Here is a 27333-nt window from a genome sequence, read left to right as displayed (position 1 = left end):
TGAATATCTCTCAACCTCTATCTATAATATCTATTTATCTATCTATTACTGTATCCTTCCATCTCTGTAACTAGCCTTCCATCTTTCTCTGCCTCTCAACATGTATGTCTCTGCCTACCTGTCTATCCTTCTACCTCTCTATCTCTCTCTAGCTCTCTAACAATATCTATATTTCTGTCTGTATGTCTCCGTATCTACCTCCCTATTTAACCCTCTACTGATCTTTGTATCTCTATCTGTGTATCTTTCTATCCATCTGTGCACCTGTCTATCTTTCTGTCCATCTGCAGGTGTCTTTCTATGTAGAGGGTGCATATAAACCTCCTCTTCTTTTGCTGGTACACAGTTCAATGTCCTCCATTCTTTGGAGAGTGGTCTATTAATAGAAAGTGGTAGTGTGGGCAGGAAATCAAGATCTACAGAAGAAATCAAAGTTGCTGAGCATGGCATAAAATTGGACATTTCATTCACGAGACTATAATTATAATTGCTTATTTATAAAATGCTTAATACCCAGAGGTTTCTCCGCACGGACCCGGGGATCGAACCTGTGTTGCTCAACATCATCTTGTGAGCATGGCCCTAGGACATGGGGGGGAGACAGGGAGGACCAAACCCCCCACAATTTTAAGTGGGGGGGATTGAATGGCATTTGTCCCCCCCAGAATAAAAATGTTTGTTGAGTCGGGTTGTGCACAAACCCAGTGCACTGCACTGCACTGCACTGTGTGCAATTGCAAACTTCTGCAGGCTGCTTCAGCCGTCGCTGCGTGCGTGCAAAAGTAAAAGTTCTTCTGTAGACTGTCTGCAGGCTAAAGGTACATTTATTTCTTTGCGGCTCACTCATGCGTGACGCACACCTGCGCATTTGGAAAGTGCCCAGGCCGCCGGGAATCAAGCTGCACGTGCCCCTGCGCAGTGCGCTGCTGTGCAGCCTCAGCCTGCATTTTTTCCAGAATGAAGGGAGCAGCCACGCAGCAACACGGGCTCTCGTCATGCTGGCTGAGAACTAGATGGCTGGGAGCGAGCCTCTGCTGACAGCGTTACCGAGGAGGAAGAGAGAGACAGAGACTCTACTCAACAGCTAGGAGCTACCTAATTTAAGTCAAGTGTCCTGTATGTGTGTGATGTTTTGTTGGCAGTCGGGCCCTGCTGGGCAGATACAATAGTCGTTTCCTAACTTTCCTGTTTGAGAAGCATGTGTGTGTCACATGCTTCTCAAACAGGAAAGTTAGGAAACGACTGTTGTATCTGCCCAGCAAGGCCTGACACGACATCACACACACACACACACACAGTGTGTGTGAATGTGTGATGTCGGTGTCAGGCCCCGCTGGCAGATACAGTAACGTACTGCGCACCCTTATACATGGACCTGATGATTAGTTTTTTATATAGCGCTTTCATCTAAGCACTTTACATAGGACGTATTTAGATACATTACTATTGTTACCCAATCGAAGTTGGTACTTAATTGATCTCAGCAGGATGTCAGGCTTGTTGGCCTTGCTGGTATTTGGACCTATACCCGCACATCAAAAAGACTGATCCCTGCTGCAGAAGCATTTAACCCATTGAGCCAGTTTGCTGTCTTTTTCGCTGTTTTCATTCATGGGGTGATATCTTTTAAACAAGTGTGGGATCCTTGTTTGTCCTGACCCAGTTTTTTGGACTGCTTTGTATTACACTGACATTTTTCTCACAAAGGCCAGCAGTTTCCCAGCCTGGGCCTTATACGAAAACACGAACACGTGAAACTGTCTCTATTGTCCACTATGCTTCCATAGTTTTCCTCACTATGGGGGTTTGCTTTCTGCTGAATTTTAATATTTCCACCCTTATGCCTCCATAAGAATATCTGGGACCGCCAACTAGGCGGGCACACCTATGCTGGTGTCCCTTGCTAGGGGGGTTTCAATGCTGGCGTTCAATGTTCAAGCTTAACCTCATTGCTATTTGCATTACCCTGCCTTCCGGAACCTGTAACTCTTTTACTCCCTGGCAAATAAATTATAATCTATTATGCCATGCCTTTTCTGTGTGGTTGGATTGTCGAATAATCCCTCCCTATACCATGCCCCAATAGCCAGTGAAGGGTGCCCCGTTCATTGCTTCTGGGCGCTGGAGTTGTTGTTGATGCTTGGAATATTACCTTTCACGATCAGCTTGCGAGCATTAAATGATATCCGTGATGCTTATTTGCCCTTACCCTTAAAATGCAGCTGGTTACATACGATTTATTTTAGTTGGGGGGGAAAAAGAAAAGCTGACCAAAACATGCATGTAACCTGCGGTTTCTATAGATTCATGAGAAAATTATGCTTAAATCCTTCTGCTTTGGGGACAAGTGGGGCATAGCATGACTAATGCATACTGCCACATTTTATATAGCGCTTCTATATGCCGTAATCAGACCACTTCTAAGTGCTATAAACCGGGGTGTCCTTTTAACGCCATTTTATTTTATTGCTTTTTGTTTGTCATCATTAATTTAGGGGTGCAGTTTGTACGTGGATAGCATCGCGTTGTGCCGCACTCTAAACCACTTCCCCAAAACACTATTAATTACACTTCAATGGTGGGGCCACTCAGCGTGTGACCTGGATCCAAACCTGTGACACTCTACAGTTTTTAGCTTTGGGGCCAATGCGTTGCTCCGGGGCTTTTTCCCCCAGCCCATCTCTAGCAACTAAACTACGCCTTGCAGGCCCCTTTACTGACGCTATCTCTGTAAATGAAACATGCGTGTTCATGGTAACGGGGACCCGTCGGCCCTTTAACACTTACCAAAACTTCTCAATTCTGCTGTGACGCTTGCGACAACCGGGCTGCGCGTTTTCATGCACCTCTGCTGCCTGTGCTCTTGACGCGGCTTACCAAAGGCCCTGTGTCCGCCTTCTTTAGTCTGCTGACTAGACCGTTGGCCGGACTACTATCCTTTCCACTTCTCCATGTGCTCTTTGTAATGCTGAAAATGATCTTATTGCGACTGTTGCCTCGATTTGCTTCCACGCTCAGTCTGATGAATTGCAAAATTTTTCTGTGTTCACTTCAAACTTCCAACTTGCCGTATTTCGATTCGCTGAAAAAGAGGGAGAGAAAGAGAGAAAGAGAGAGGAAGGGGCAGTTTGAAGTTGGAGAGGTATTTAAAGCGAGAACTCACTTGGAGAAGAGGGGGCAGGGGGCTAAGCACAATGTCCATATCCTGGTTCATTTGCTCACTGTTTTCTTTTTCTTAATTTTGTTCTGTTTTTTTTTTCTTCTTTTCTCTTGTTTTATACAGTGATGATATATATAATGCAACACGTACCACTATTTTAGTTTTGTGAAAAGTCGAGTTCTTTGACAAAAACATAATAAATAAATTAATAAATCAAAGACCCCAAGGTGTCACCTTTTTCCCCCAGATTGCATGTGTCTCCTACGCCCCTGCTTGCGAGCACGTTGCCCCTGAGCTATCCTCGCGAGCTACGCTCTTACACTCTCAGGTTCTATATGGTGAGCAGAGCAGCGGGGTAATTGCTCAGCATCGTCTTGCTTCCAAGGTGAGCGTGTTGCCCCTGAACTATCCTCCCAAGCTATGCTCATAAAGTCTCCGGTTGTATATAGTGATCAGAGCAGAGGGGTAATTGCTCAGGATTTGAAAAGAGAAGAGCATATAAAAGGAAAATGTGACCCCATGGGAAAGAGCGTCAAAATGAGTCTGAGAATTGAAGGGTTCGTATAGGGCATCACTTCCAGGTCCAAAGGCCGACTTCCCAATATGTCTCTTCCGCAGAGCGCTAAAAGTTGACCTTTGTAAAGTCAACTTTCTATTTGAAAGTCACTTCCTAAATGTCAGTCATTTCCAACGCTGACCCTGTTTTCTTTTTTGTTTATGTTAAAGTTTTTTAGTAGCACCCTTAACCCCTACCATGCTCCTAGTGTATGTACTTCTCTCTTCTTGATCACAAGCTCCTTATTCGCCAGCCTTAACCCTTACAACCAACTCGATTCCTTATATTGGACTACTTTCGGCTCCGATTGCATTTTGGCAGTGATTTAAGTGGCTTAGGAAATCGGGGTTCTTTGGGAGTCCAGGTGGTGGCTGTCGGCATACAGCTTCCCCGCACGTATTGTTATTGTTGTTATTGTTATTTTGCATTTATATAGTGCCTTATATACCATTGGTATGGTCTGAAGGTGCTGGTAGGTTGAACGCCCTTGGGAACCGAAGTTGAGATCAGTAGAGAGAGTAGAGGGAGTCAAAAGGTGCGTGTGAGCACCGGGTATGTGTGCAGCTCGTGCAGTATTCGTGTAATAGCTGCTTCTTAGCGGTAGGTGTGGTGGTTGAGAGATCAGGAGTATGTGTTCGTTCTGGCAGGATTTATCCAGACCGAGTGTGGCTGCGTTAGGCCTGAGGAGAACGCCTGGCTGGGGGGTGTGAAACCAGCAGTGTTTAGTTAGAATGATGTGGAGTGAGCGGCGGATGTTGGTATGAGAACAGTAATACCGAATGGTGTCATAGTATCTCTGTGTTCTAGTTGAGTGGTGATGTAAAGGAGAGAGTAAGCGTGGTGGTGTGATATGATGGGTTATATGCTCTTTCAAACGTTCTCTGCATTCCAAACCATTACTATATACGTCATGCAATTCTATGCGCTCCAGTCTGTTCCATGCACTCCTATCCACTCCATGTATCTGAGTATGCTCCATACACTCTGGTCCGCTCCACGCACTCATGCATTCCAGCCCACCCCGCGCGCTCCAGTCCGTCCCGCGCGCTCCAGTCTGCCCTGCGCATGCATTCTTGTCTGCCCCACGCATGCACTCTTGTCTGCCCCACGCATGCACTCTTATCTGCCCCATGTTCTTTGCATTCAGCACTTCTACGTACTCATCTATTCTACGCACTCACCAGTACTGGATGCAATCTGTGCTCGTGTATGTCCATCAGAGCATATTAAGCACGCCATCGTGATGAATGCAAGTCAGCCTGTGTGCTCACTGGCTCAATTAGGATCATGCCAGGTGCTTGTGTGGCGGACTGAGGGAGCCCTGGCAGAGCCCCGTCTCATCTGAGGTTTTTGGTGACTGCCAGGGCTCGAAACTGACTAACCCTGGCCCACTTAAAGACCTGCATTTTGGTAGGTTGATTTTGGGTTGGTCGACCTATGGCAGGCTCGCGTACCATTTCGGAAGATACAGCAGGATGACTGCAGGCTTCATTATCAAATTGCATTACTCTGAAATCTGCATGGTCGCCTCTATTGGTTAGCAGTCACGTGCTCCCTGGACAAGCTGTACAATGGGTAAGAACCCAAATCTCCCAAAGCACTGCCAGATGCATCCCAGGCTTTCTGATGACACTGCAGCTCCCTGAAATGAGTGGTTTTGCATGCTGGCACTGTACAAATGAATCAAAAAATTTTCAAAAATACTGTCTTACTTGTTGCAGCAGGAAATACAGAAAGCAAACTGTCCTTACAGAAGTGTGTACGAAATCTAGCCTACCACACTTAAGCGTTCTCGTTCATGCTTCTTTTAGGTTTGAAGAATGGACCAGTCCATCGCCATCCAGGAGACGCTTGCCACAGGAGAGACATGCTTAATCGTATCCTTTTTCTGTATTTACTTTAAAAATGGTTAATCAAATTATGAGAAGCCTCTACCCATAAAGACATCGCTGCTTTGAATCTAAGACCTGTAGAGAGGAGGTTTTACATCTCAGAAGAATTATAGAACTCATAATAACATTGTTTTCTTATTGTTAGGACACCACCTACCTGGCAGTCTTTGAGGGGGTCCCCGGGTCTCGGGCGACCTTGGAGACTGTATCCCCGTTACCGCTGGGGGGGCCCACGGGTGCACGGAGCACCGCCCCGCGTCAGCACATCTCGCCTGCTCCTGGGCGCTGCGCATGCGCGGTCAGGCGGCGGCGCGGAGCTTGCGTGGCAAGCCTCGCTTTCGCGCCGTGGGCGCGCGCGGGGAGGCGTTGCGTGCCAGGCCTCGTTTTGGCACGGACTTCCTTATTATGCGGTCGGGTCGAGAGCAAGTCGCGTCTCAACGCGGCTTGGTTCCCGACCCGTCGTATCGCTCCGTGTGAGTCCTGACACGTTCAGCACCTCGCATTTCCCCTGCCCTGTTGGGTAGGGCCCCTGTCTTGCCTACTTTCCTGCCTTGTTGGGGGGTTGTTTTCTGCCCTTCTAGTTGCTCCTGCCCTGGTTTTGCCTTAGTCCTGTCCTTTCCTGATCCCTTCCGTCCAGCCCTTGCTCTGCTCCCTGTGTCCCCCTCCTTGTCCTTGGCCCAGTTTTCAGTCCTTTCCTACCTCCAGGTGGTCCTGTCCTGGGCTCACCCCGTGCTCCTCTGCCTGATCCTAACTGCCTGTTTGCCCCTGCATCCTCGTCCTTCCTTCCTTCCTGGTTTTCCATCCGGACCTGAACATCCACCAGACCTGTACTTCGACGGCCTTCCCTGTCAGTGCTTGCACTGTTCTGGCGCCACATTAAGATCCAGGGAAGTGCCTCATTTGTGGCGTCAGGAGTTGGTTCCCCTTCAGCTCTGTGCCATTAGGGCGGGAGTGGGGCTGACTTCTGGCGTTACCTCTCTTCGGATTACCACCAACCGACAGCCTGGCAACTCCTCAACGAACACCTCCTGGAAACACAGGTACGCAACGTCCCAGGGACGTATATCTTGACACTTATACGGAAATTCATGCCAGAATCCGCCAACTTGTAAGCGCTGTAATGACATGTATTTTCATTATTACCCAATTCTGATACTTAATTTATCTACCCCAGAAAGTTTAACGACTAGGCCTCTTCACGAGTTGGGTGGTAGCCCTTAAATGCAGCGGTAACACTATTTCCGCCGCATTTCAGGGTTCATCCAAACATGAGTTGGCAGCATTTACTTCCAACTCTAAGCTGGGGGTAAATGTGCCGGAAAAATGGAGATGTATTAATGCCATTACCGTGCGGTAATACCGCCGGCGGTAATTGGACCAAAAATTCCCCATTGGGTCCAATAGACCCAATGGGGGAATGGGGAATACCCATTACCGGCCAACCCTTGATCCAGCGATAATAGCACTGGATGGGTGGGCAGTAATGCAAATACAGTTGAGCCCAACTCGTGATGAGGCCCTAAATCTGCTGGAATACCGCCAACTCAATTACCGGTACCACCACTTGGTCCAGCGGGATTACCGCTGGATTACAAATTCCGGTGTAAGTCCCCATTTCTTTTAGTCCGTTGGACTCAATGGGGCATTTTCGGTGCAATTACTGCAGAGGTAATTCCGCCACGGTAATTGCCCCGAAAATGGACGTGAAAGTTGGTGGATTTACCTCCAGCTTACAGCTGGAGGTGAATCCTCCAACTTTCCACCGGTAATGCGGCAGTAACAGTATTATCGCCACATTCTTACCGCACCGTCCAACTCGTGATGAGGCCCTTAAGTCAGCCGTGCTGCAAAGTGCAGGCTGCGTTCATGTCAGAGACCGACGCTTTACCTGTGGGTTGTCCACACTTGTCCACATGCCTCAATCTTTCTTTCCATGCACAGGCATGTGGCACTTCATACTTCAAGCACTTTCCTAAAGTGCTAGGAATGGATTGCACCCACTTCAGAATGAGAGTTGTAGCCAGGCATCTTCCCTTGCGTAAGGCTGTGTCCTCACCCTACAGCACTTGAATGGCTTCCTCAGCTTTACTAGTAGGCAAAGGACTGAATATTTCAATGTTCAATGTTTTATAGTAAATTATAACTGTGTGTTTGCATACATGCCAGCGTGCCCCAATCCCTATGCGTGATCGTAATGTAGTCTTGTTTCTGGCATTGCATTCTGGAACTTTGAGTACTGGATTCATAATGGGAAAATGCAGGAGTACAAGTTCCAGAATGCAAAGTAAAAACCAGGACCAGCGTCTCCTGAATGGAGCGAGACATGTTGGCATTTATGCTGCCAGTGCTGGGCTTGCGCACTGTTAATGGTGGTGAGATTTCGTAATGTTTCTTTTTCAAACTGCAACACATGACGATTTTGAACTTGGTTCCTTGACTTTGGGCCCAGGCTGTAGAAGGAATCCTCCTGGGTCAAGGCAGCAAGGAGAGCCGGCTCCTGGGTCTCGTGGAGTGCGATGACGAGGCTGCGTGAGTGTGTTTTACATCCTCCATCTTGATATGCAGTAGGCATAGCCAGTCATGCAGTGACAGTTCTATACCTGAACCATTGCATGTCACTAAACATGCTACTTTTTCCATGCATGTCTCGCTTTCATCTCAAACTAACAGGTGTGTTATTGCACTAATGGCACTCGTATTAAAAATGCAATGGACATCATAAGCACACACATCACGTGCTAAGTGGCTGTATGCATTGCGTTTTCATACTTCCCTCTTTCGCTCTAATATGCTATATATATTGCACAGACTTTTGCGTTGAGCCACAATGGAATTAAGTAACGGCAGGTTAGGCACTAGGATTTGACTCAACTTGCGCTTCCCTCTGTGTTTCCTTGGGTTTGTGCAGTTATCATTGTGCTGCGAGGTTGCCGGTGGTTGTGGTGTTGGCCACACCTCGTGTGGTATCCGAATTGTGTTTTTTGCTCGGTTACCTTGCGCTTCAGATCCTTAGAGATTCTTGATTTCGTGGTTCATAGTGTTAAGTTTGATCTTTAAGATCATTCTTACTGTGGTCAGCCAACACGTGTTTCTACCCCTCTGTGTCTTTATCAAGGCTACTATTCTTTTCAGTGCTTCTGCAGATGCAGGTTTCGGGGGCTCTGTTTCCTGGCGTCCCCCATGTGTAGGCCTTGGGTTGGGTTAGTCTGGTCGTTGGAGTTGGGTGATCTCCTTTCGGTGTTCTCTTCGGCATTAACCCATTCAGCACCATGGTTTCATACAAAATCAAGCAACTCCCCAATTGATTTTGCACTTTTTATTCTGCTACACACCTTCACCCACCCACACCGGTGTTACAGATAGCATAATACACACTGCGGATTTTCACACAATAATGAGCATCTATTGATCTATTGATTTTGTCTCACATTTATCTTCATGGAGTAGTCCAGTTTGGACTCAATTTACACATCCTGTTTGTGAAGTAATTAGCATCTTTGAGAGATTTCATTCTGGAAGTTCTGGCAGTGTAATGTGAGTTCAGATTTTTAAAATTTGAGCCTAGCTTCTAGGATTCCATCATAGCAAAAGTTTGTAAAGTTAGGCTGGAGCGATGAAACTACTTTAGTTTTGCCAGAAGAGATCAACTATGTGTTATCTGCATGCATGGAACAGAGGTTGGCAGAGGCTCCGGAGGAGTGATCCCTGCACTCCCGGTGTCTGGCCTACTCGGCAATCGTCTTCAATTTTGGCAGAGCCAGACACTGGAAGGAGATGGATCAAGGTTTGGGGTTAGTGGTCTGGCTGCTGGATAGGTTGTGTCGGGAAGAAGTGTCCTTGGGTTGGCCAGTCTTTTAGGGAGCCAGGCAGGGGAATTGACTTTTCCAAAACCTGCATTACCTGCCATGATAGACCACCTGGCCTTAGACGGCCAGACGTGACGGCTTCCCTGATATTCTCTCTAAACACTAATAAGGCTTTTCTCTTATTGTAAATAATTGAGCACAATGGTTGAAGATGGCTTCCTTTAGATTGTATATGGGTGAGCAGAGCGTTTAAAGATACCTATATTTGGTGTCCCCCAAGGATCCCTCCTTGGTCGCCCCCTCTTCTCCCTCTTCACTTCTCCTCTCTCTGTCCTCATTGCATCGTTTATCCTTTCCATGTCACTTCTACTCTGACAACTCGCAAATCTTTTACTATTTCTTCTCTTTCTCTCATGATTTTCACAATATTCTTTCCAACTGCCTTCCTGCTATTCAGTCTTGTTAACCTCCCACTCTCATCACCGTAGCTCCTCCAAGAGACTGAAGTTCTTTTCTTTCCTCCTTCTACCGTTCCCCACGTTTCCTCCCCTTCCCCTTTTCTCCCCACCTTCCTCCCTCCCATTTCCCATGTCTGCCAGGAACTCAGGAGTTCCTTTGGATACCTGTTTCCCTTTTCCCGCCTCTCAGATTGTCTCCATAGCTCATACCTGTTGCTTCCATATCCTTAACATTCGTCAGGCTCGCCCTGTCCTTTCTTTTCACGCAACTAAACTCCTAATTGTTTCTTTGTATTCTCTTGTCTGGTCTATTGTCCTGCCCTTCTGGTGGTGAGCCTTCCCACATGTCCTCTCACACCTCTTTGTTCAATCTATAATTCTGCTGTTCAACTCCTCTCCAATCTTCCTCCCTGTACATCCATGATCCTTTCTCTTCTTTCTATCTTTCTCCTGCCCTTTGATTCCCATCTTTCTTTGCATCATCTTTAAATGTCATGGTACCTCATTACACGGTAGGCGGTAAGGGATTACCAGCATCGGTAAGGGCACCGGTGCCGGTAATCCCTTATCGCCCTACTACGAGGTCCCTTAGCGGGTCCCTTCCTTAACGCCTGGTTTTAGCAGGCGTTAAGGAAGGGACCCGTTGAGGGACTTCAGAGCTAATAACGGGCCCGCTAGTAGCGGGCCCGTTATTAGCTCCATCCCCATTCCCATTGAGCCCTATGGGGGCTCAATGGGAATGGGGAATGGTTCCCGGAATGGTCGGAATGACCCGGTAAGTCCCTATTCCAGAAACACGGACCCGGAATGCGGTAATAGCGCCATGGCTACAGCCTACCGTGTAATGAGGCCCATGGTCTTGCCCAAATCTATATCCCCAATCGCGCTCTGAAACACTTGTGTACGAGCGCAATAGAAATAAAATATCAATATCAATATCTCTTCCCTTATTTCCCTATCTAAGCCCACCTCGTCCTCTTCATTTAGGGCTCACCATCTACTTTCCATTCCAAAACATCCCTTTGCCCAGTCCCAATTTTGATCCTTTGCCCTCCTCGCTCCTAGCCACTGGCCCACTTTCTCTCCAGTCATCTACCTCTTTTCATACTTTTTGTACTCGCCTTAAAGCTTACTCTCTTTTCCTTCTAACTCTGAAACTCCTCCTTTGCTTGTTAATGTACTATTCATGTTTTTCATTTGATGGTTCCGATCGTCCATATTTGCTCAGCTCTTTCGCAAACATGCTTTATAAGCCTAAATAAATACAAATATCTCTCATTGGTAAAATGATGCCATATGGCAAAAGGGCAGGCCAACATGCCAGTGTGAGCCCGTTGCTTTGGCCAGCTTGATAAGTTACTGCACCGTGTTTCTGGTAGTTTTGACCAATGTTACTAACCAAATATGCTTCAAAATCCACTATTTGCAACTATACGCCCAGTAAGCTAAAGGAAATGTATCCCAAGCAAGAAGACTGCTGCCCGCAATGCAACTGTGAAAATGCAGCGTGCTGTGGAGGGTTCCATGTAATAATGTCCCCTCAAAAATATCGCCATGCAAAAATGTTGGGGAAAAATTGCCATTTTTTGTGGGAACATTATTGCATGGAACATGCGGGGGGACACCCCGCAACCCCCAAACCCTTTTATTTATTTTTTTTTTTTTTTTGCTTCCCCTGTCCCTATATATATATGGTCACCCATATAATATCGCCACAACCTTTTCCCGGCGATATTATATACGGCGACTATATATATGGGGATAATATTACCCAATACCCTGTGGAGCTGCCCCGGACACTCAGAGTTCGGGAGTCCGGTCTATACTGCCATGGCAGAAGTGATTGCTAAACAACTGTGCCCCATGAGGGCCCTTTTTGGGATCTGCTGCTCCGTCCCAGAACAGCGTAAAAGATCCTTCCTGAATATGGGATGTATGATCGCCAAGAAATGTATCCTCAAGAAATGGAGAGACCATCACCCCCCACCCCCTCCCGCTCGAGATGGGCTTTCTGAAAGAGCTAACATGTTCCAATCATTGTGAGGAAGCATTCATTTTAATGCAACAAGTGACATCTAGGCCCACTGGTGGGAGTTATTTGAGGTTCTGTCTCAAAACCAAACTGCTGGGTAATTGTTTCTATTGAGGTTGTGATCATATGGTTGTGTTGTGGGTTCCAAATCTGTTATACGTTGGGATGTTATGTAATGATCTATTTATTTTATGTAATTGTTTTTTTATAACGCGCCTAATACCATACCTGAGTTTGGTTTCTAAGCGCGGATCCGGGATTCGCTCCTCTGCATGGTGTTGCTTCCAAGACGAGCGGGTTGCCCCGGTGCTCTCCTATGCCATGACTAATTATTGCTACCTGAATGTTTTTGGAATGTTTAAATAAAGCTTTTTTTAAACCACTGACATCCTTGAGGATGCCAGTATCGATGACTTGTAGTTTATCTTAGTCCAATCAGAATCCACATCATACTCAGTCATTGCATCTGCTTCCAGGACCATGAGAAAGAAATTAGCCCGTCATGCGGGTTTGTGCCTCGGCCACTGAACATTTTGGACCGACATCTGGGGCATCCCATCCACCTGTGCACAAAGTACATGCCCCTCCTTCAAATCCTGAAGCTGGGTAGCACCAAGACAGAAAATTCACCTTACACTGTTTGAGCCTTGCTGCAAAACGACAAGAATACATGTTTGAAGTGCTAGGTGTGGGTGCAAAGGACAGAAAACTATATCTCTCCCTTCCATCAGGCACCTCCATAAAAAGGTAGTTGGACAAACACAAGTGCATGGTACCCTGTCTCACTGAGTTACACAGGGGTCTTGAGCACATGGCAGGTGACGCATTGATATAACTGGTCCAATCAGTATAGCTCAGTGGCACCGCGCTCGTTTTGGAAGCAAGTTGCGGTAGAGCAGCTCAGGTTCGAATCCTGGATCCGCGCTTAGGAACCTCTTCAGCAAGTGTGTTATAAAGAACCAATTATAATGATACATTCTGATTATCCTCTGGAGAAGGATGGCCCAGAGAAAAAACAATGTATACATTTTTTTTTAATCTACAATTTGCAGCAAACTTTGCAAATACAAAAGCTTTTAGGTGGTTCTTAAAAAAGTCGCTAAAAGTGACAATCTGTCATATGCATTTCTGGGCCACCAAGGAACTGGTGCCTGTACCTTTTTATATGTCCTAGCCCGACCCCAATGAGTAAAGATATGTAAAACTAAGATTTTATGAGATAAACCAGGCAACTATAAAGTCAAGGTATGATGTCCCTAAAAGGCAGCCATTTTCTTCCACTTACCATGCCTGTGGGGTTTGAAGTGATCCTCTTTCCGCTCCACCGTCGTTTCCTCATCACGGTTGCTTTCGAGTACTCTCTAATTAAACGCTCGAGAGGAGAGGGGACTGAGACTAAGAAGCTGGCACAAACAAAGCAGTTTCAATAATGTTGGCAATGGCTTTTGGAAATTCTCCATCCCATCATCAGAGGAATACGTTTTGCTCGATGCAGGAACCAGTCCAATTCTAATGAGAGACTAATGGTTCCCCGTGGCTCTCGTTTTGGTGCAGTGTCAAGGCCCTCGAAGCACACTACCTCTTACCAGTGCAATGTTCCTGGATTGAAGAAAGACACAAGTCGGTTTAGTTCTTGCGGAACCGACTCACCACATGCACACACACGCACACACACACACACGTATGCACACACATAGAGCCGTTGTTGGTATTTGCCAGCCAGCTGGAACACACAAACACGCACTGCATTGTGTTGTTTCTAGGTAGTCATGCACTTCACACAACAATGTATTGTCCAGGAAACATCTTTTCAATTAGCTGCTTGGAACACAATCACCTCCACCCACATCACCCAATGCAACAGCGGTAACACAATAACCATTGCCTCTTCCTTTCTCTTGCAGGATATTTCTGTACGCACACAGACGCATGGCAATAACGGGGGAAGATGTTACACTGGACAGGATTTTGCCAATCACAGAAGACTTCATCGTTGAGGAAGGTAAGTCGCGGCTTTCCCTGCGGTTTTGAAATGAAGGGTCAAGCGCGCAGTAGCCTGTGCAGGTAGTGGAGCACTTACCTTCGCTTCCCACGTGCCTGTTTCACACATCCTATCAGACCTCTCAACTCACCCTCATGTAGATGGTGTCACCGGCCCAGGGCACATCTAGACCCTCCCAACAAACCGCTTGTTTATCATAAACTTCCATGAGCTGCCCCACCCAGGATAACTCTTCCCAAATGCATTCCTTCATGGGATCACACACTCAACAAGCAGGCAATATTTCACCCGCCTTTGAGGATCAATAGGGTGAGATGGATGGCCCATGTACATTTCTGGCGAGAGGGGTGTTGAAAACTCTGGTCCAATTTGCAGAGTACAATCATCTCTAGAAAACAGCCAGTTTAGAGGGAGTCTCTGCACTCAAGATACCTGATGCTCTTGAATTTACCTATTATACATTAGCACCCATGAGGACTCGTCATAGGGTCCCCTATTCACCCAGGAACCTAGTGTTAGTCCCAGCCTTCCGAGCTACCTGAAATGCAGGGCCACCCTCTTCCGTCCTGGGCCGTAAACCTTGTCGCCCCCCTGTCCCCTCGCCCCACTTTCATCTCCCAAGCTACTCCTTACACCACCCCAACCTGTCCCCACTTACGAGAAGCCCGCTCATGCCTCGCCGGCTCCAGTAACACTCGCTGTCCTGTCCTGCCCCTTCCCCTCCAAGGCAATGGCTGTCATGGAAAGGGAGAAGGGACTGCATGTGGTTCCCTTCTCCCTACATCCATCACAGTCATTTAGTTTTGTAGGTTTTTAAAGTTGAGAAATGGCAACCACACAGTTTCTCAACTTAAACAAAATATTAGCACCACAGAAAGCATTCCAGGATGCTAAAAGCTATAAACTCCTTCGTAGGCGGCCAATACCGGTCAGGAAATGGCCCATGGCCGAGTTACAGGCCCGAGCAAACCGGACCTGTAAGGCCTGTTCACGTCAGGTTTTATTGCTGAAGTATTTCAACTCTGATTGACATAGAACACTTTGTAATGACTATGTAGCTGCATAGCAAATCTAAATAAGGAACAGTCCATCTGTAAAAGCCATCATAAGCAGTGCAATATAAAGAACTCTAGGGAAATTCGGTGCGCTTAATAAACTAATATTGCATACAACATATAGGGAGTCATCACGAGTTTAGCGGTCACCTGTAAATCCGGCGGTAATGCTATTACTGCCGCATTTAAGGGTCCGCCAAATCACGGGTTTGGCAGGATTTATCCCCAGCTCTGAGTTCGGGGCAAATCTGCCGCGATTTTGCCGGTTTTCGTCGCTATTACCGTGCGCTAATACTGCCGCCGGTAGTAGCGCAGAAAATTCCCCATTGGATCCAATTGGGAAAGGGGAATTCCCGAATAGGCCCGAAGGGGAATGGGGACTTACCGTTCCGTCAAACCCGTGATCCGGCGCTAATAGCGGTGGGAGGTGTTGGCCGTAACACTAATAGCACCGGAGGTAATACCGCCGGGGATACCGCTCAACTCGTGATGAGGCCCATAGTCTTTAGTCTGCCTTCCAGAGGATAGGAGTAAGGTAACAATACTGAACATTCCGCACATCTTTTCTTTCTTATTGGCCTACACGTGCTTCACACTACTTGTAGCGAAATGCCATGTGTCAAGGTGTGTCCATTCATTTAGGTTACTTAAATAACACACCTTTAGTATTGAATTCATATGACCAATTTACATTTACCATTTTGTGAAAAAGAAAAGGAAGAGCATGAGTATCGCAAAGTTAGAACATCATAGATGTTCTACGCACATCTGTAAATCATATGTATAGGTATCCAAATAGTGTATGTTTTATTTCAAGATCTCTATTAGGTTACATACCTATCGTCATAGACCAAAGTGTGCACAATTTAGAATTGCTTGTTTTATTTATTTATTTTATTTTCTATATAGCGCAACACGGCCATGGGCCTCAGCGCGCTACAAACAGCGTAAAATATACAGACAAACGCAAAACAAAACCAATCCACAAATAAAGCATAGCAAGAAAACAGCACAGATATAAGAGCGGGATAGGCAATATCCCCCCAAAAACAAACCATTCTAGTGCATAGAACAAGGCTAAATAAGGAGCGGATGCAAATCAGCCTAGTATAATTGTTAGATTTGACATAGATGACGTATTACTCAGATTCCTGAATCGACACAAAAACAATGGAAATTACTTCGGCGACAGCTGATCACAATACAGTCGTTATTACGAACAGAGTACCACTCGTTAATTTGTATGCTCGGAAGGAATCTCAAGTCCTGTGTTCTAATAGAGCTTTGTCCTGCCCTCATACGTAACCAGGCCAGGACTTTGATCTGGAGTGCTTCTCCCAACCCGTTCTTCTCAGGATTATCCACATTTGGAATAACAATGTTTCTGTGATCCGCAATGAGCTCTCTAAGATTAATTTTGGAGATCTCTGGCATACAGATCTTTCTAATGTGGATATCCCTCACATAAGGGGGGCTAACCACACTATGTGTCGGACCGCCAAATTCACACACCTTTGACGGAAAGTGAAAAACCACAGGATGATTCTGCAGATGCTAACTACAACAGTGGACTGGCCACTGAGCCCGTAGGTTCAGTCTGACCTTCCGTGATATCATTCCCGGCAGTTATCACACTACTGGTTGCCTCCAAAGCAGTTTGCAAACCTTTATCGATCCTGTTAGGAGGTACCTGTATCAAGTTCAAGTCAGTTTGACAATATTTGTCTTCCCTACCCGAATGTACCTGGGTTGCCACCATGAACCCATTGTTCGTGAGAAGAGCCTTTTTGTTGGATTTCAACTCTTGTGTTGAACTTGAATAGTTGAGTACTTGGACAAGTCAAGAAATAACCCCCTTTATGCCTTCAGAGTTTATTTAGAGTGTGAAGGCCAGAATAGGAATACAGACACAGCACCAATCTTTTGTTTGGACAGCTTGAAACTGGACAGACTCCATAGTTCTGGTTTGAGTTAGGGAAATTCCTCCTAGAATAGGGACAGTGAGGCATTTTTCAACCCCACTTATTTTAATTAACGTTTATAACCAAAAATATGTCTCCTCTCTGTCCGCATCTCATTCCTGGCTCATCACATCGGTGAGAAAACTGTTTATTTAAATGCTTAACAACTTTTCAATTAGTGAACAAATGCTTCACACATTTTTCATTTTAGGGAGACCTGGGCCTGGCCTTTACGCTGTAAAATTTCTGACAGCTACATCAAAGGACACAAAGGTTATTAGCAATAGAAAGTTCGAAAAGTCAATGGTTCATAGGTTACACCCTTACTATAGGGAGGGGATGGCCGCCCTATTATATATATCGAGACACACCATTTCTGGTAAGCATGAACATTGTCTGCATGCCTAATTGGCAGAGGTGTCCCAGCTGGGTTCCTGCAGGTCCCTCATATATAGTGCACAATCAGAGGAGATCTCTAACAATTATGCAACACCACACAGGACACACATCTACCTCGCGACTTGCACCAAGGAAACCCTGGAGTCATCTGACAACTTGATTGATGCAGGACATCCAAACTATGTCTTGATTGGTGCACCCAACGTTCTTGTGAATCTCTTGCATTGTCTGTACATCTCTCTGTGCTTCGGAGCCTCCCCAGTCTTTCTTCCTCTTCATCTCTTACACACACAGCTCACAAATCCTGATGGTCTGTCTAAGGCCACCTCACGTGTTCGTTTTACGAAAGCGGTCCGCTTTGGACTTCCTATACAGATCCTTACGGTCTTAGTTTTGGTCCACCTTTAATTATTTAATGGGGTTGGAAGATCGATCCAACAGAACGGTTAATCCAGTTGGGTTTAAATAATTTCCATAATTAATCTGTATGAGAAAAATGTACATGTATTGAATATTAATGGAGAGTGTTTCCATATTTTGGCCCTCATTACGACCTTGGCGGAGGACCATGGTGCTATTAGCACCATGGTCCATGGCGCTAATGTTGAAATTCCGCCATGGTGGATGGCGGACTTACCGCCCCATTCCGAGGTTGGCGGGGCGGTAAGTCCCCAATCCCCATTTTACCCTTTCCCATTCTTGCCCCATAGGGCATAATGGGAGTGGGGAAGGCGTTAATTACGCCACCGTAAATTACGGTGGCGTAATTAACAACAAGGCCCCTTAGCGCCATGGATTTTAACGCCTGCTAAAAGCAGGCGTTAAAATCACCATGGCGCTAAGGGACCTCGTAATCAGGCGGGAAGGGTCGGCGATGTTTACGCTGGCGTAAACCCCTTACCGCCAGGGTCGTAATGAGGGCCTTTGTGTGGGTCCTTCTGAATACAATAGAGGATATTCCTATATGATGGGCCAACAAGCCCAGGTCTGGGTTCTGCATCCAAAAGCTAGTTTCAGTTGAATCTGATGGGCTCAATCATTACCCAATAGTTAGCCATGGTGCTCTCTTCGTTACATTTCAATTGGTCTCCCAGTGGCGGGACTACATTTCAAACGGTCCCTTCTATGCCAGACTAGTGAAACCTTGTTCTTTTCTTATTTGTTTTAGTTTTGCCGCGCGACCAGTTCCAGATAATAGGTAAGTGCATACAGCTTTTGCATGTTTCATTATGTATCATTGTGTTTTTGGGGTACATTGAAAATGGGCAAGTAGAACTTCCTAAAACGACTCATGCTAAATGCTACATGGAGAATGTCATGTCAACACCGATTTCTAATTTATTTTGACCCTCACGTCTGCGATTAAATGTGCTATGAAGAACTAGCACTATGCCCCACAGGACCTGCTTTAGGGCCAAGGTGACACCCCAACATGAGTGGCCATTTATTCGAAAATGTCTTTCTGCAAACTGTCTTCCGAAAAGTGGAAAGAGAGTCTTGGCAGGAGTTCAGCTATTTATTTGTTTATGGATGTCATTAATTTTGGGACTTTTTTTATAAAGATTGCCCTCTGTTTCAGGCATTTCATTGTACTTTGGTGTGAATGGGAGACGGAACTGTGGAGCTTAACCGCTCCAGAGGGTTGTGGGTAGTGATTCTCCTGCGGACATGAAGGCTTAGATACTGAGGCCTGTCCTTTTTTGAAAGATTGAGAAGGTACAGTTCAAGCCTTTGACTCCACAAGTCAGAGTCACTTGATGTGGCGGGCCAGTGGGAATCAACTGCCTTGGGCTTCAAGTGGAGAGTCTGATATCCACAGAGAGGGCTGTTTTGGAAATCAGGCCAGTAGGTTAAGTAAGGTGCAGTGGAGAATATGGTGTCCACAAAGATGGCTGCCTTTGGTGTCTAGTCAGTGGATTAAGTAAGGTGCAGTGGAGAATCTGGTGTCCACAAAGATGGCTGCCTTTGGTGTCTGGTCAGTGGATTAAGTAAGGTGCGGTGGAGAATCTGGTGTCCACAAAGTTGGCTGCCTTCAGTGTCTGGTCAGTGGATTAAGTAAGGTGCGGTGGAGAATCTGGTGTCCACAAAGATGGCTGCCTTCTGTGTCTGGTCAGTGGATTAAGTAAGGTGCGGTGGAGAATCTGGTGTCCACAAAGATGGCTGCCTTCGGTGTCTGGTCAGTGGATTAAGTAAGGTCCGGTGGAGAATCTGGTGTCCACAAAGATGGCTGCCTTCGGTGTCTGGTCAGTGGATTATGTAAGGTGCGGTGGAGAATCTGGTGTCCACAAAGATGGCTGCCTTCGGTGTCTGGTCAGTGGATTAAGTAAGGTGCGGTGGAGAATCTGGTGTCCACAAAGATGGCTGCCTTCGGTGTCTGGTCAGTGGATTAAGTAAGGTGCGGTGGAGAATCTGGTGTCGACAAAGATGGCTGCCTTGGGTGCCAGATCAGTAGATTGAGTAAGGTGCGGTGGAAAATGTGGTGTCCACAAAAATGGCTGCCTTAGGCGCCAGGTCAGTAGATTGAGTATGGTGAGGTCTGGTGGGTGTCTGGTGTCCACAGAGATGGGAGCTGTTGATGCCATAGGCATAGATGATAAGCTGTTTCAAAGGGCTCACCAGCATTTGAGGGAGTCAGCTTTACATCTTTGGAGGAGTGACAGGCTCGGTAGGGTGCTAGGAATTGTGAAACCTTGTGTAGCCCCTGTTTTATTTTTCCTCTGGCCCTGGAGCGCCCAGAATTAAAAATACTCCGGTCCAGAACTGGAACATACTGGCACCACCCTGCCATCCCAGATCAGCTGTTCTCGTGAGCCACTGAGCACCTGCAAATATAAAGGTGAATGCAGGAGATGGGCTACACCCTGAGATCTTAGATGACTAATAGACACAGACCCCAGAGTGAATTTGTATAGGAATCCCAACTGGGACCCATCTTTATTAAAACACCTTTGATCTTAAAATCTGTACCCTAGGATTCCCCTGGTGTGAGCTTCATCTAATTGGGGACCGGCTATGTCAGCTCCACCCAACATTTACCCTACATAGCATTAAATAAATATATACACATGACTACTCATAAATATATACATAGACTCACAACATATATAGAACGCTATATCATTATGGGGTGACTGCTGCAGTCAGGTACCCCTTCACAGTACCTTGAAGTTTCTGCTGGGAACTGACTCTGGGCGAGGGTGCAGGGGCTGCAAATGGCTGGGTGCAGGCTGGGGGAGCAATGTTGCTGGATGACTGGATGAGGCTTGTCCCCCCTTTGGATGGGGGCTAGGCCCCGCAGATTATTCTTCTCTTCATTCAGGGTAGCCCTATACAGCACGTGGGGCCACTGTTCACCGCATATCCTGTGCTTCCGGGGCAGTCGTGGATGGCCCGCTGCACGCATGGAGGACCGCCCGACATCACTGCTGCAACCCGTGGCATGTTTTAATTACAATGGGCAGGCCGCGTTGGCTCTGGGGACCACCTGGCATCACCGCTGGGACCTGGGCGCCATTTGTGTTTTCTGAGGAGTCCCCGTTGTCAAGGGGATGCCGCTATGCTCACCGGCCACTGCGGCCTCTGCCTGGCCCACTCCCTAAGCAATGCATTGTTGGACACAGCAGGTTGGCCACATCTTCACCCGGGCTGCTCCGCTGGGCAGCCCGGGGCTTTCTTAACCTGAGCCACGCAACAGAGCGACCCAGTGCTTCACTGCCTCCACTTCACCCTGGTTGGCAGCTGAGGCCAACCCAGGACTTCTATCTTCGCTGCTCCACCCTCCAGGGTGGATCAGGCGTCTGCTGTGCCACTCTGCTTCACCTCCCGGGCAGCTCCTGGTATACCCAGCCTGGGGAGACTTTGGTGATGACAGGCCCACCTCACTAGCCACGAGATGGGCCTTTGGGAGCACGGCTGGTCATCCCGGTCAGGGCCGCTCCCACACGTGGCCCGGGCCAGGTTGTTCTCTTTATCGGGTAGCCAGCCATGCTGCCTGGGTCACAAATGTCATTGGGCCCGCCCAGTCTGTCCCCTGGGCAGGCCGACAGGTGCCACGGCCCAAGGGCAGCCAAGCTGCCGCTGGTATGGCAGCTTGGCCCTCTTGGAAACAGTCTCTGGGGGGCTCTCCCAATGCGCCGCCCCCAGCTAAGTCACTTGTTCCTTTTTCTTCAACTGTCTTTCTAAATATCCTTTTTCGGATGCCTCTGGATTTCTTTCTCTCCCCTGCTCAGCCCATTTCTGGGCAGGGGAGTTCTATTCCTTTGTTCCTTTCACCTTTAACTTTTAACATGCCATCTAGCCTCATGGTTAGCTGGATGGTTACACACACACAACACTTTTAAATAAACCTTTTATTGCACTGGTATCTGTGTCTCCCTTCCTGTGTGTGTTCCCACAGAGGACACGCATGTAGCCCTAATATCTGAACTCCGTGTGGCCATGGGCTACATTTGTGTGTGAAGAGGTTTTTCCATCAATCTAGAAAAATGTTTTTTATATTTTTTTGAGTCGAAAAGTAGCAACCACCTGGCATTCTCATTAATATGTTGTGTACACCATAGGTTAAGATGTATTCAGTACAAAAAAGAAGGTGGGTGAGGCGCGCACTCCCGGTCCTGGTCAATTGAACCTGTTGCAAAAAATATAATAAGTAGCTGGGTCAAATCCCAAAATGGACAAATATTCACAGGGTTAGATCCCTTCTGCTGCAAATCAGGTACTCAGTAATAACAGGGTTAGATCCCTTGCTGCAAATCAGGTACTCAGTAATAACAGGGTTAAATCCCTCAGCTGCAGTTCTGTGGTCTGTAGTTGTTCTCCTCCTAGCGCTTTCTTATCTCAAATAATCATCAGGGAGGCTGTTGAGCAGGTGTGTCTAATTAGACTCAAAGGATTCTGGTAGCTGTAGTGAAAACGTTTTTTTCCTCTGTTCAGGTGACCAGCAACCGACACCCCTCCTAAAAACGTTTTCACTACAGCTACCAGAATCCTTTGAGTCTAATTAGACACACCTGCTCAACAGCCTCCCTGATGATTATTTGAGATAAGAAAGCGCTAGGAGGAGAACAACTACAGACCACAGAACTGCAGCTGAGGGATTTAACCCTGTTATTACTGAGTACCTGATTTGCAGCAAGGGATCTAACCCTGTTATTACTGAGTACCTGATTTGCAGCAGAAGGGATCTAACCCTGTGAATATTTGTCCATTTTGGGATTTGACCCAGCTACTTATTATATTTTTTGCAACAGGTTCAATTGACCAGGACCGGGAGTGCGCGCCTCACCCACCTTCTTTTTTGTACTGAATGTTATGGGAGTCCCGGGCTCCAGAGGCAGCACCACGGGGTGACTGTGCCCCACTTTGGAGAATCATAAAGATGGTTCTCTCCCCTCCCCCAAATTTGGGAAGGACTTGTGCTTTGGAGGGGTGTCGGTTGCTGGTCACCTGAACAGAAAAAAACGTTTTCACTACAGCTACCAGAATCCTTTGAGTCTAATTAGACACACCTGCTCAACAGCCTCCCTGATGATTATTTGAGATAAGAAAGCGCTAGGAGGAGAACAACTACAGACCACAGAACTGCAGCTGAGGGATTTAACCCTGTTATTACTGAGTACCTGATTTGCAGCAAGGGATCTAACCCTGTTATTACTGAGTACCTGATTTGCAGCAGAAGGGATCTAACCCTGTGAATATTTGTCCATTTTGGGATTTGACCCAGCTACTTATTATATTTTTTGCAACAGGTTCAATTGACCAGGACCGGGAGTGTGCGCCTCACCCACCTTCTTTTTTGTACTGATAGGTTAAGATGTAGTTGGTAGAGTCGGGATGCAGCCATTACTGGGTTCTTTAGTATCTAGATCTTACAGCATGAAGCTCATGTGGTTTGGAAGTCAAATGTGAATGTCGAGTTGTTTCTTCGGCGCTTAATGCTGGTGGTTAGCTGGTATCTAAGTACTATCTAAAGACTGTATATGAAGACACCTACTGTGTGAGGACAGAAGACATACAGCACAGAGAGATGAAGGAATTTATCCAGGATCACATATTCTGGCCAAGTGGGATAGCAGATTTCTGGTCCCAATACTGACAATGCGGCCACTAAACCAGGATGAGAGCGCAGTAGGCTTGGCCTGGTCAAGCCGTCATATACCACAATTCAGTGGGGTAACAAATATGTCCTAGGAAAAATGGACATCCATCAAAAAAGGCCGAAGCTTCTCATAGCTGCTGGTAATTCTGAAAGCCTGGTGGCTGCCTAGAAGCCCAACTTTACCTTTACAACTAGGAGAGCCCGAACAGCACCTGATCGCCGCCAAGCAACCCCAATGCCATCCCACTCAAGGACACTCCCACTTCCTGTAATGAGAAATGCCTCTGGCTCTTTAAGCCATTGGTAGCACTCTTGGGGCCTGTTACTTTTGAGCTCTCTCTCCACACCCAAGGTTTTGCCCTTCCATCCCTCCACCCAGGGCACTTTTGCAACCAAGTCTTCTATATGCTTCCCTTTTGTCTTGCCGTGCTGTGCTATCACTTGCTAGCTGCCAGCATTCTTGCAGCATTCACGCCATGCAATGTTCATCATGGTGGCGTACTACCTGCGGGCCTTCTGCATACTGCCCATGGCCGCCGGCATGCAGGCACATGATGTACAAGTATAGGTAAATGTCCATCCAAAAAACTGCTGAATTCTTACTTGTCTCCTCCAGAAATGCCCATTTTCAAAGCTTGAGGTCTACCTTCCCAGCAGCAGGGCATCCTCGACCTTACTGTCTAACACAGGGCCTTAGGATTCTCTTTGGACAACCAAAGGAAACTCAACCAGCATGTAAAAAATTCTACAAAAGTAGCCCTCATCAAAAGTATTGCTACATCCCTGAACTTGACTTTCACACAGTGCTCCTCACGAAGTCCTGCCCTGACACCCCCCAAACAACTGGGCAACCCCCTTGAGGACAGCTCTATGTCCCGCTGCTATATTGCTCCCGTGTGGACCGATCCATCACATGTTGCCAGTCCGAACTTACGCCACTCTGCCAGATTCTGAGAACACAAACTCTCGAGTGACCTAAAGGAGCGTAGCCTGGAAGAGCGTAGCCTGGAAAAATCTATCTTCAAGACATCTCAGACCATAATACCATCTCAGTGTGCACCCCAATATTCTGGAACAGCTTTCTTACTGATCTGCATCCCTGATGTTATCATTTCAAGAAACCCATGACAACCCTCCTCATCAAAACATACCTGTCTGGTGTGCCTTAGGATGTCCAGAATATAAATCATTCCTCCTTAAACTGTTGTCTTTCAATCCTGACCCCACCCGAGTCTAGTAGCCTGTAGTCGGTGTGCGGTCACGCTCTAGGAATCCAAATTTTAGCTATTCTCACTGAGGGGATTTTCCTGTCAGTGGGTTTTTCTGTTTTCTTAAATCTCCTTTGATGGCATACCTACAGATGTGCTGAAATGTTTTGACTCTCCATTTCCCCCAGTTTCCAAGTTAGGATGGTACTCAAGAATGTGATCTTGACTCCCAACTGCCCTTCTGTCTTCTTACCATCCCAATCATCTTCTTCCACTGCTCGAGACATAGCAGGGATTACGAGTTGGGCAGAGTTTTTGTGTGAACCAGTGCCATTAGCAGTTACCACCATTTTGAACTGGCAGAAGTGGTATTTCTGGAGTACCTCCAGTTGTAACGTTTACAGGGATTTTTTCTACATTTTGTTGTCTTCCAACAATTCACACCTTCAGTGTGAACGTGGAAATGGTTAATGTACAGTAGGGGTTCAATAGTAACCATTTTATGTATTACAAAGTTATGGTGCTGAGAGTGTTGGGCCATCCAGTCGGTCATCTTTTTACCTCCACCTTACCATGGCCCATAATACAAACGTGTTTTGCTGTACATAAGGAATGTTAAATGAATGTTAAAGGAAGTGGGCCACTTTGAATTGTTTTCTCCACCTGTTCACTTGAAAGTCCACCTAATACACCACCGTTGTTATTCCCATAGAATACCATCAGCGGTATCTCACAAAACCCTGTATTTCGTGGCTGTTATATCTGGCGGATTTGGTGGGTGCCAAATCCAGTGGGATTTGGAAAATACCACCGGATGTACCACTACCATCAAACTTGTAATTACCCCTTATTCCTAGATTTGGAAAGCCAACCTGCCTACACCTTCCAACAAGATTTCCCACATCTATTACTATCTGGTAGTAAAATCACAGCGCCCTTCCCTTATACCTGCCCCCGCCCTCAATCCCCCATAGCGGTAACGACTATGTCCAAAGCTACTTGTACTCGAAACAGTACCGCTCCAGCACATATTACTCTGATGTAACCCAACTGCACAATGCAACCACTGTAACAAGTCTGCATCTTCTTATGTATGACTGTATTCTCTTGTATGATGTAACCACTGTAACCAAAGTATGTAGCCTACGATGTAAGCAACTGTTGTAACTAACCATTTTATGCAAAAAGCGCCCAGATGCCTCAAGGTTCTGTGCGCTATACAAATGTCAAAATAAATAAATAAATAAAAAATCTGTCCATACAGCACTCATCCAGCGCTTCTTTAATTCTACAATGCATTATTTGGCCTTCTTTTGTGGCCCGGGCCCAGTAAATCTCCTTTTTTATTATTATATTATTGCTCTGACACCCTAAGGGGCCTGTAGGCTTATTTAGAAAATCGAGCAAATAAAAGTACCTCGGGCCCATCACATGAGAAACAAAGAAGCAAATAACGAAATTGCAGACCCCTGCCCATCGAAGCATTGACTTCTACGGGTGGCTCTTAATCTTCTTTTATTTATTTAGTTTATTGTAATTAGTCAAACGGCTTTTTACAAAACACTAATATTACACATAGACACAAACACATACACTCTCATACAAATTCAAAAATGTCATACTAACCAATGTAAAAATCCTAGAAATCTTAAAAATAAACCCATTTCTCGTTAGTATGGTAATAGACACCAATAATGTTATTAACAAACACATAATTAGTGCTATTCATACTGTGCTAATGGTGGAGTAATACCATGTGCAAATAAGCAAAATAATAATACAGTGCAGCTTAGAGGTCAATGCATGTGTGCAAATGAGCAACGTTCAGATAAATACATAAACATTAATGTTATTGTTAGTCAGAATGATATAATCTGTACTAGGTTTTTTCAAGACCATGTGCAAATATGCAAGTAAATAGTAAAAGTGCAAGGATAAATATGTGCAAAGAGACAGTATATATAAGGAATCAGTATTCAACTAATATACGTACAATGATATGTTACAGAGAGTGAAAATAGACTTGTGCGTGTAGTTGATCCAGCCATCACTGTTTCTGTTTAGCATCTGGGTAACTTTACTCCTACACCAATTTGCTTTTCTATTTCCTTCAAAACCCTGTAAAGTATTATATGTACCGAAACTGAGGGGGAATTTAAACAATAATTCCAAAAGTCATCCGATTCTATAGAGTCATGGGCACTTACAAGGCTCTCAGAAGCACACATGTAGAGAGCACCCAACGTCGTACACTCTGTAAATAGATGTTTCACGGTTTCCAAGAAGCCGTAAAGCTTACAGACATGACCATTTATTTCGTCTAGAGAGTTTCAACTGAGAGCCCAAAACTGATAATAATGGAAGTTGGTTTGTTCGTAGGTACAATAAAAGCGTGCGTATTCCAGGATTAGGGCTCTGTAAAATCTACCGTTGTGGTCTTTTAAACTCGTGCATCACTCTTGACACGTGCCTATGACTTTTTAGGGTGGAGATTTGATCGTAATTTTTATTCCAATCCCATAAGTCATATTTTGCTTTGAACGAAGGTTTTAACACCTGATAGCCACCCCTTGATTTACAATCCGGGAACCCATTTATCATTTGAATGATAGCATTGCGAGGCCGTCATAACTATCACCTACAGTAAGACATTTCCTCCCGCAACCGACACTCAAGATATTCAAGATGGGGCATTTTGGTGCTAACT

General features: G+C 46.1%; 1 protein-coding gene across 3 annotated transcripts in view; it reads left to right on the top strand.

The window, feature by feature from the left end:
* The window catches only part of INPP5B (inositol polyphosphate-5-phosphatase B), a 1358813-nt gene that overhangs the window by 25273 nt on the left and 1306207 nt on the right, over positions 1-27333 (top strand). For 2 of the 3 annotated variants that reach the window (XM_069622659.1, XM_069622658.1), the window contains exons 3-6: positions 5528-5593; positions 8058-8137; positions 13809-13906; positions 18490-18519. In XM_069622659.1, coding sequence (XP_069478760.1) covers positions 5537-5593; positions 8058-8137; positions 13809-13906; positions 18490-18519 — 265 coding nt within the window. In that variant the 5' untranslated portion in view covers positions 5528-5536. The remainder of the gene's footprint in view (positions 1-5527; positions 5594-8057; positions 8138-13808; positions 13907-18489; positions 18520-27333) is intronic. The other variant, XM_069622660.1, reaches the window with a different exon arrangement.

The sequence above is a fragment of the Ambystoma mexicanum genome, chromosome 11 (assembly GCF_040938575.1).
Source record: "Ambystoma mexicanum isolate Mex_15411 chromosome 11, UKY_AmexF1_1, whole genome shotgun sequence".
Lineage (NCBI taxonomy): Eukaryota > Metazoa > Chordata > Amphibia > Caudata > Ambystomatidae > Ambystoma > Ambystoma mexicanum.
This window is presented reverse-complemented; position numbering and strand designations above follow the sequence as displayed.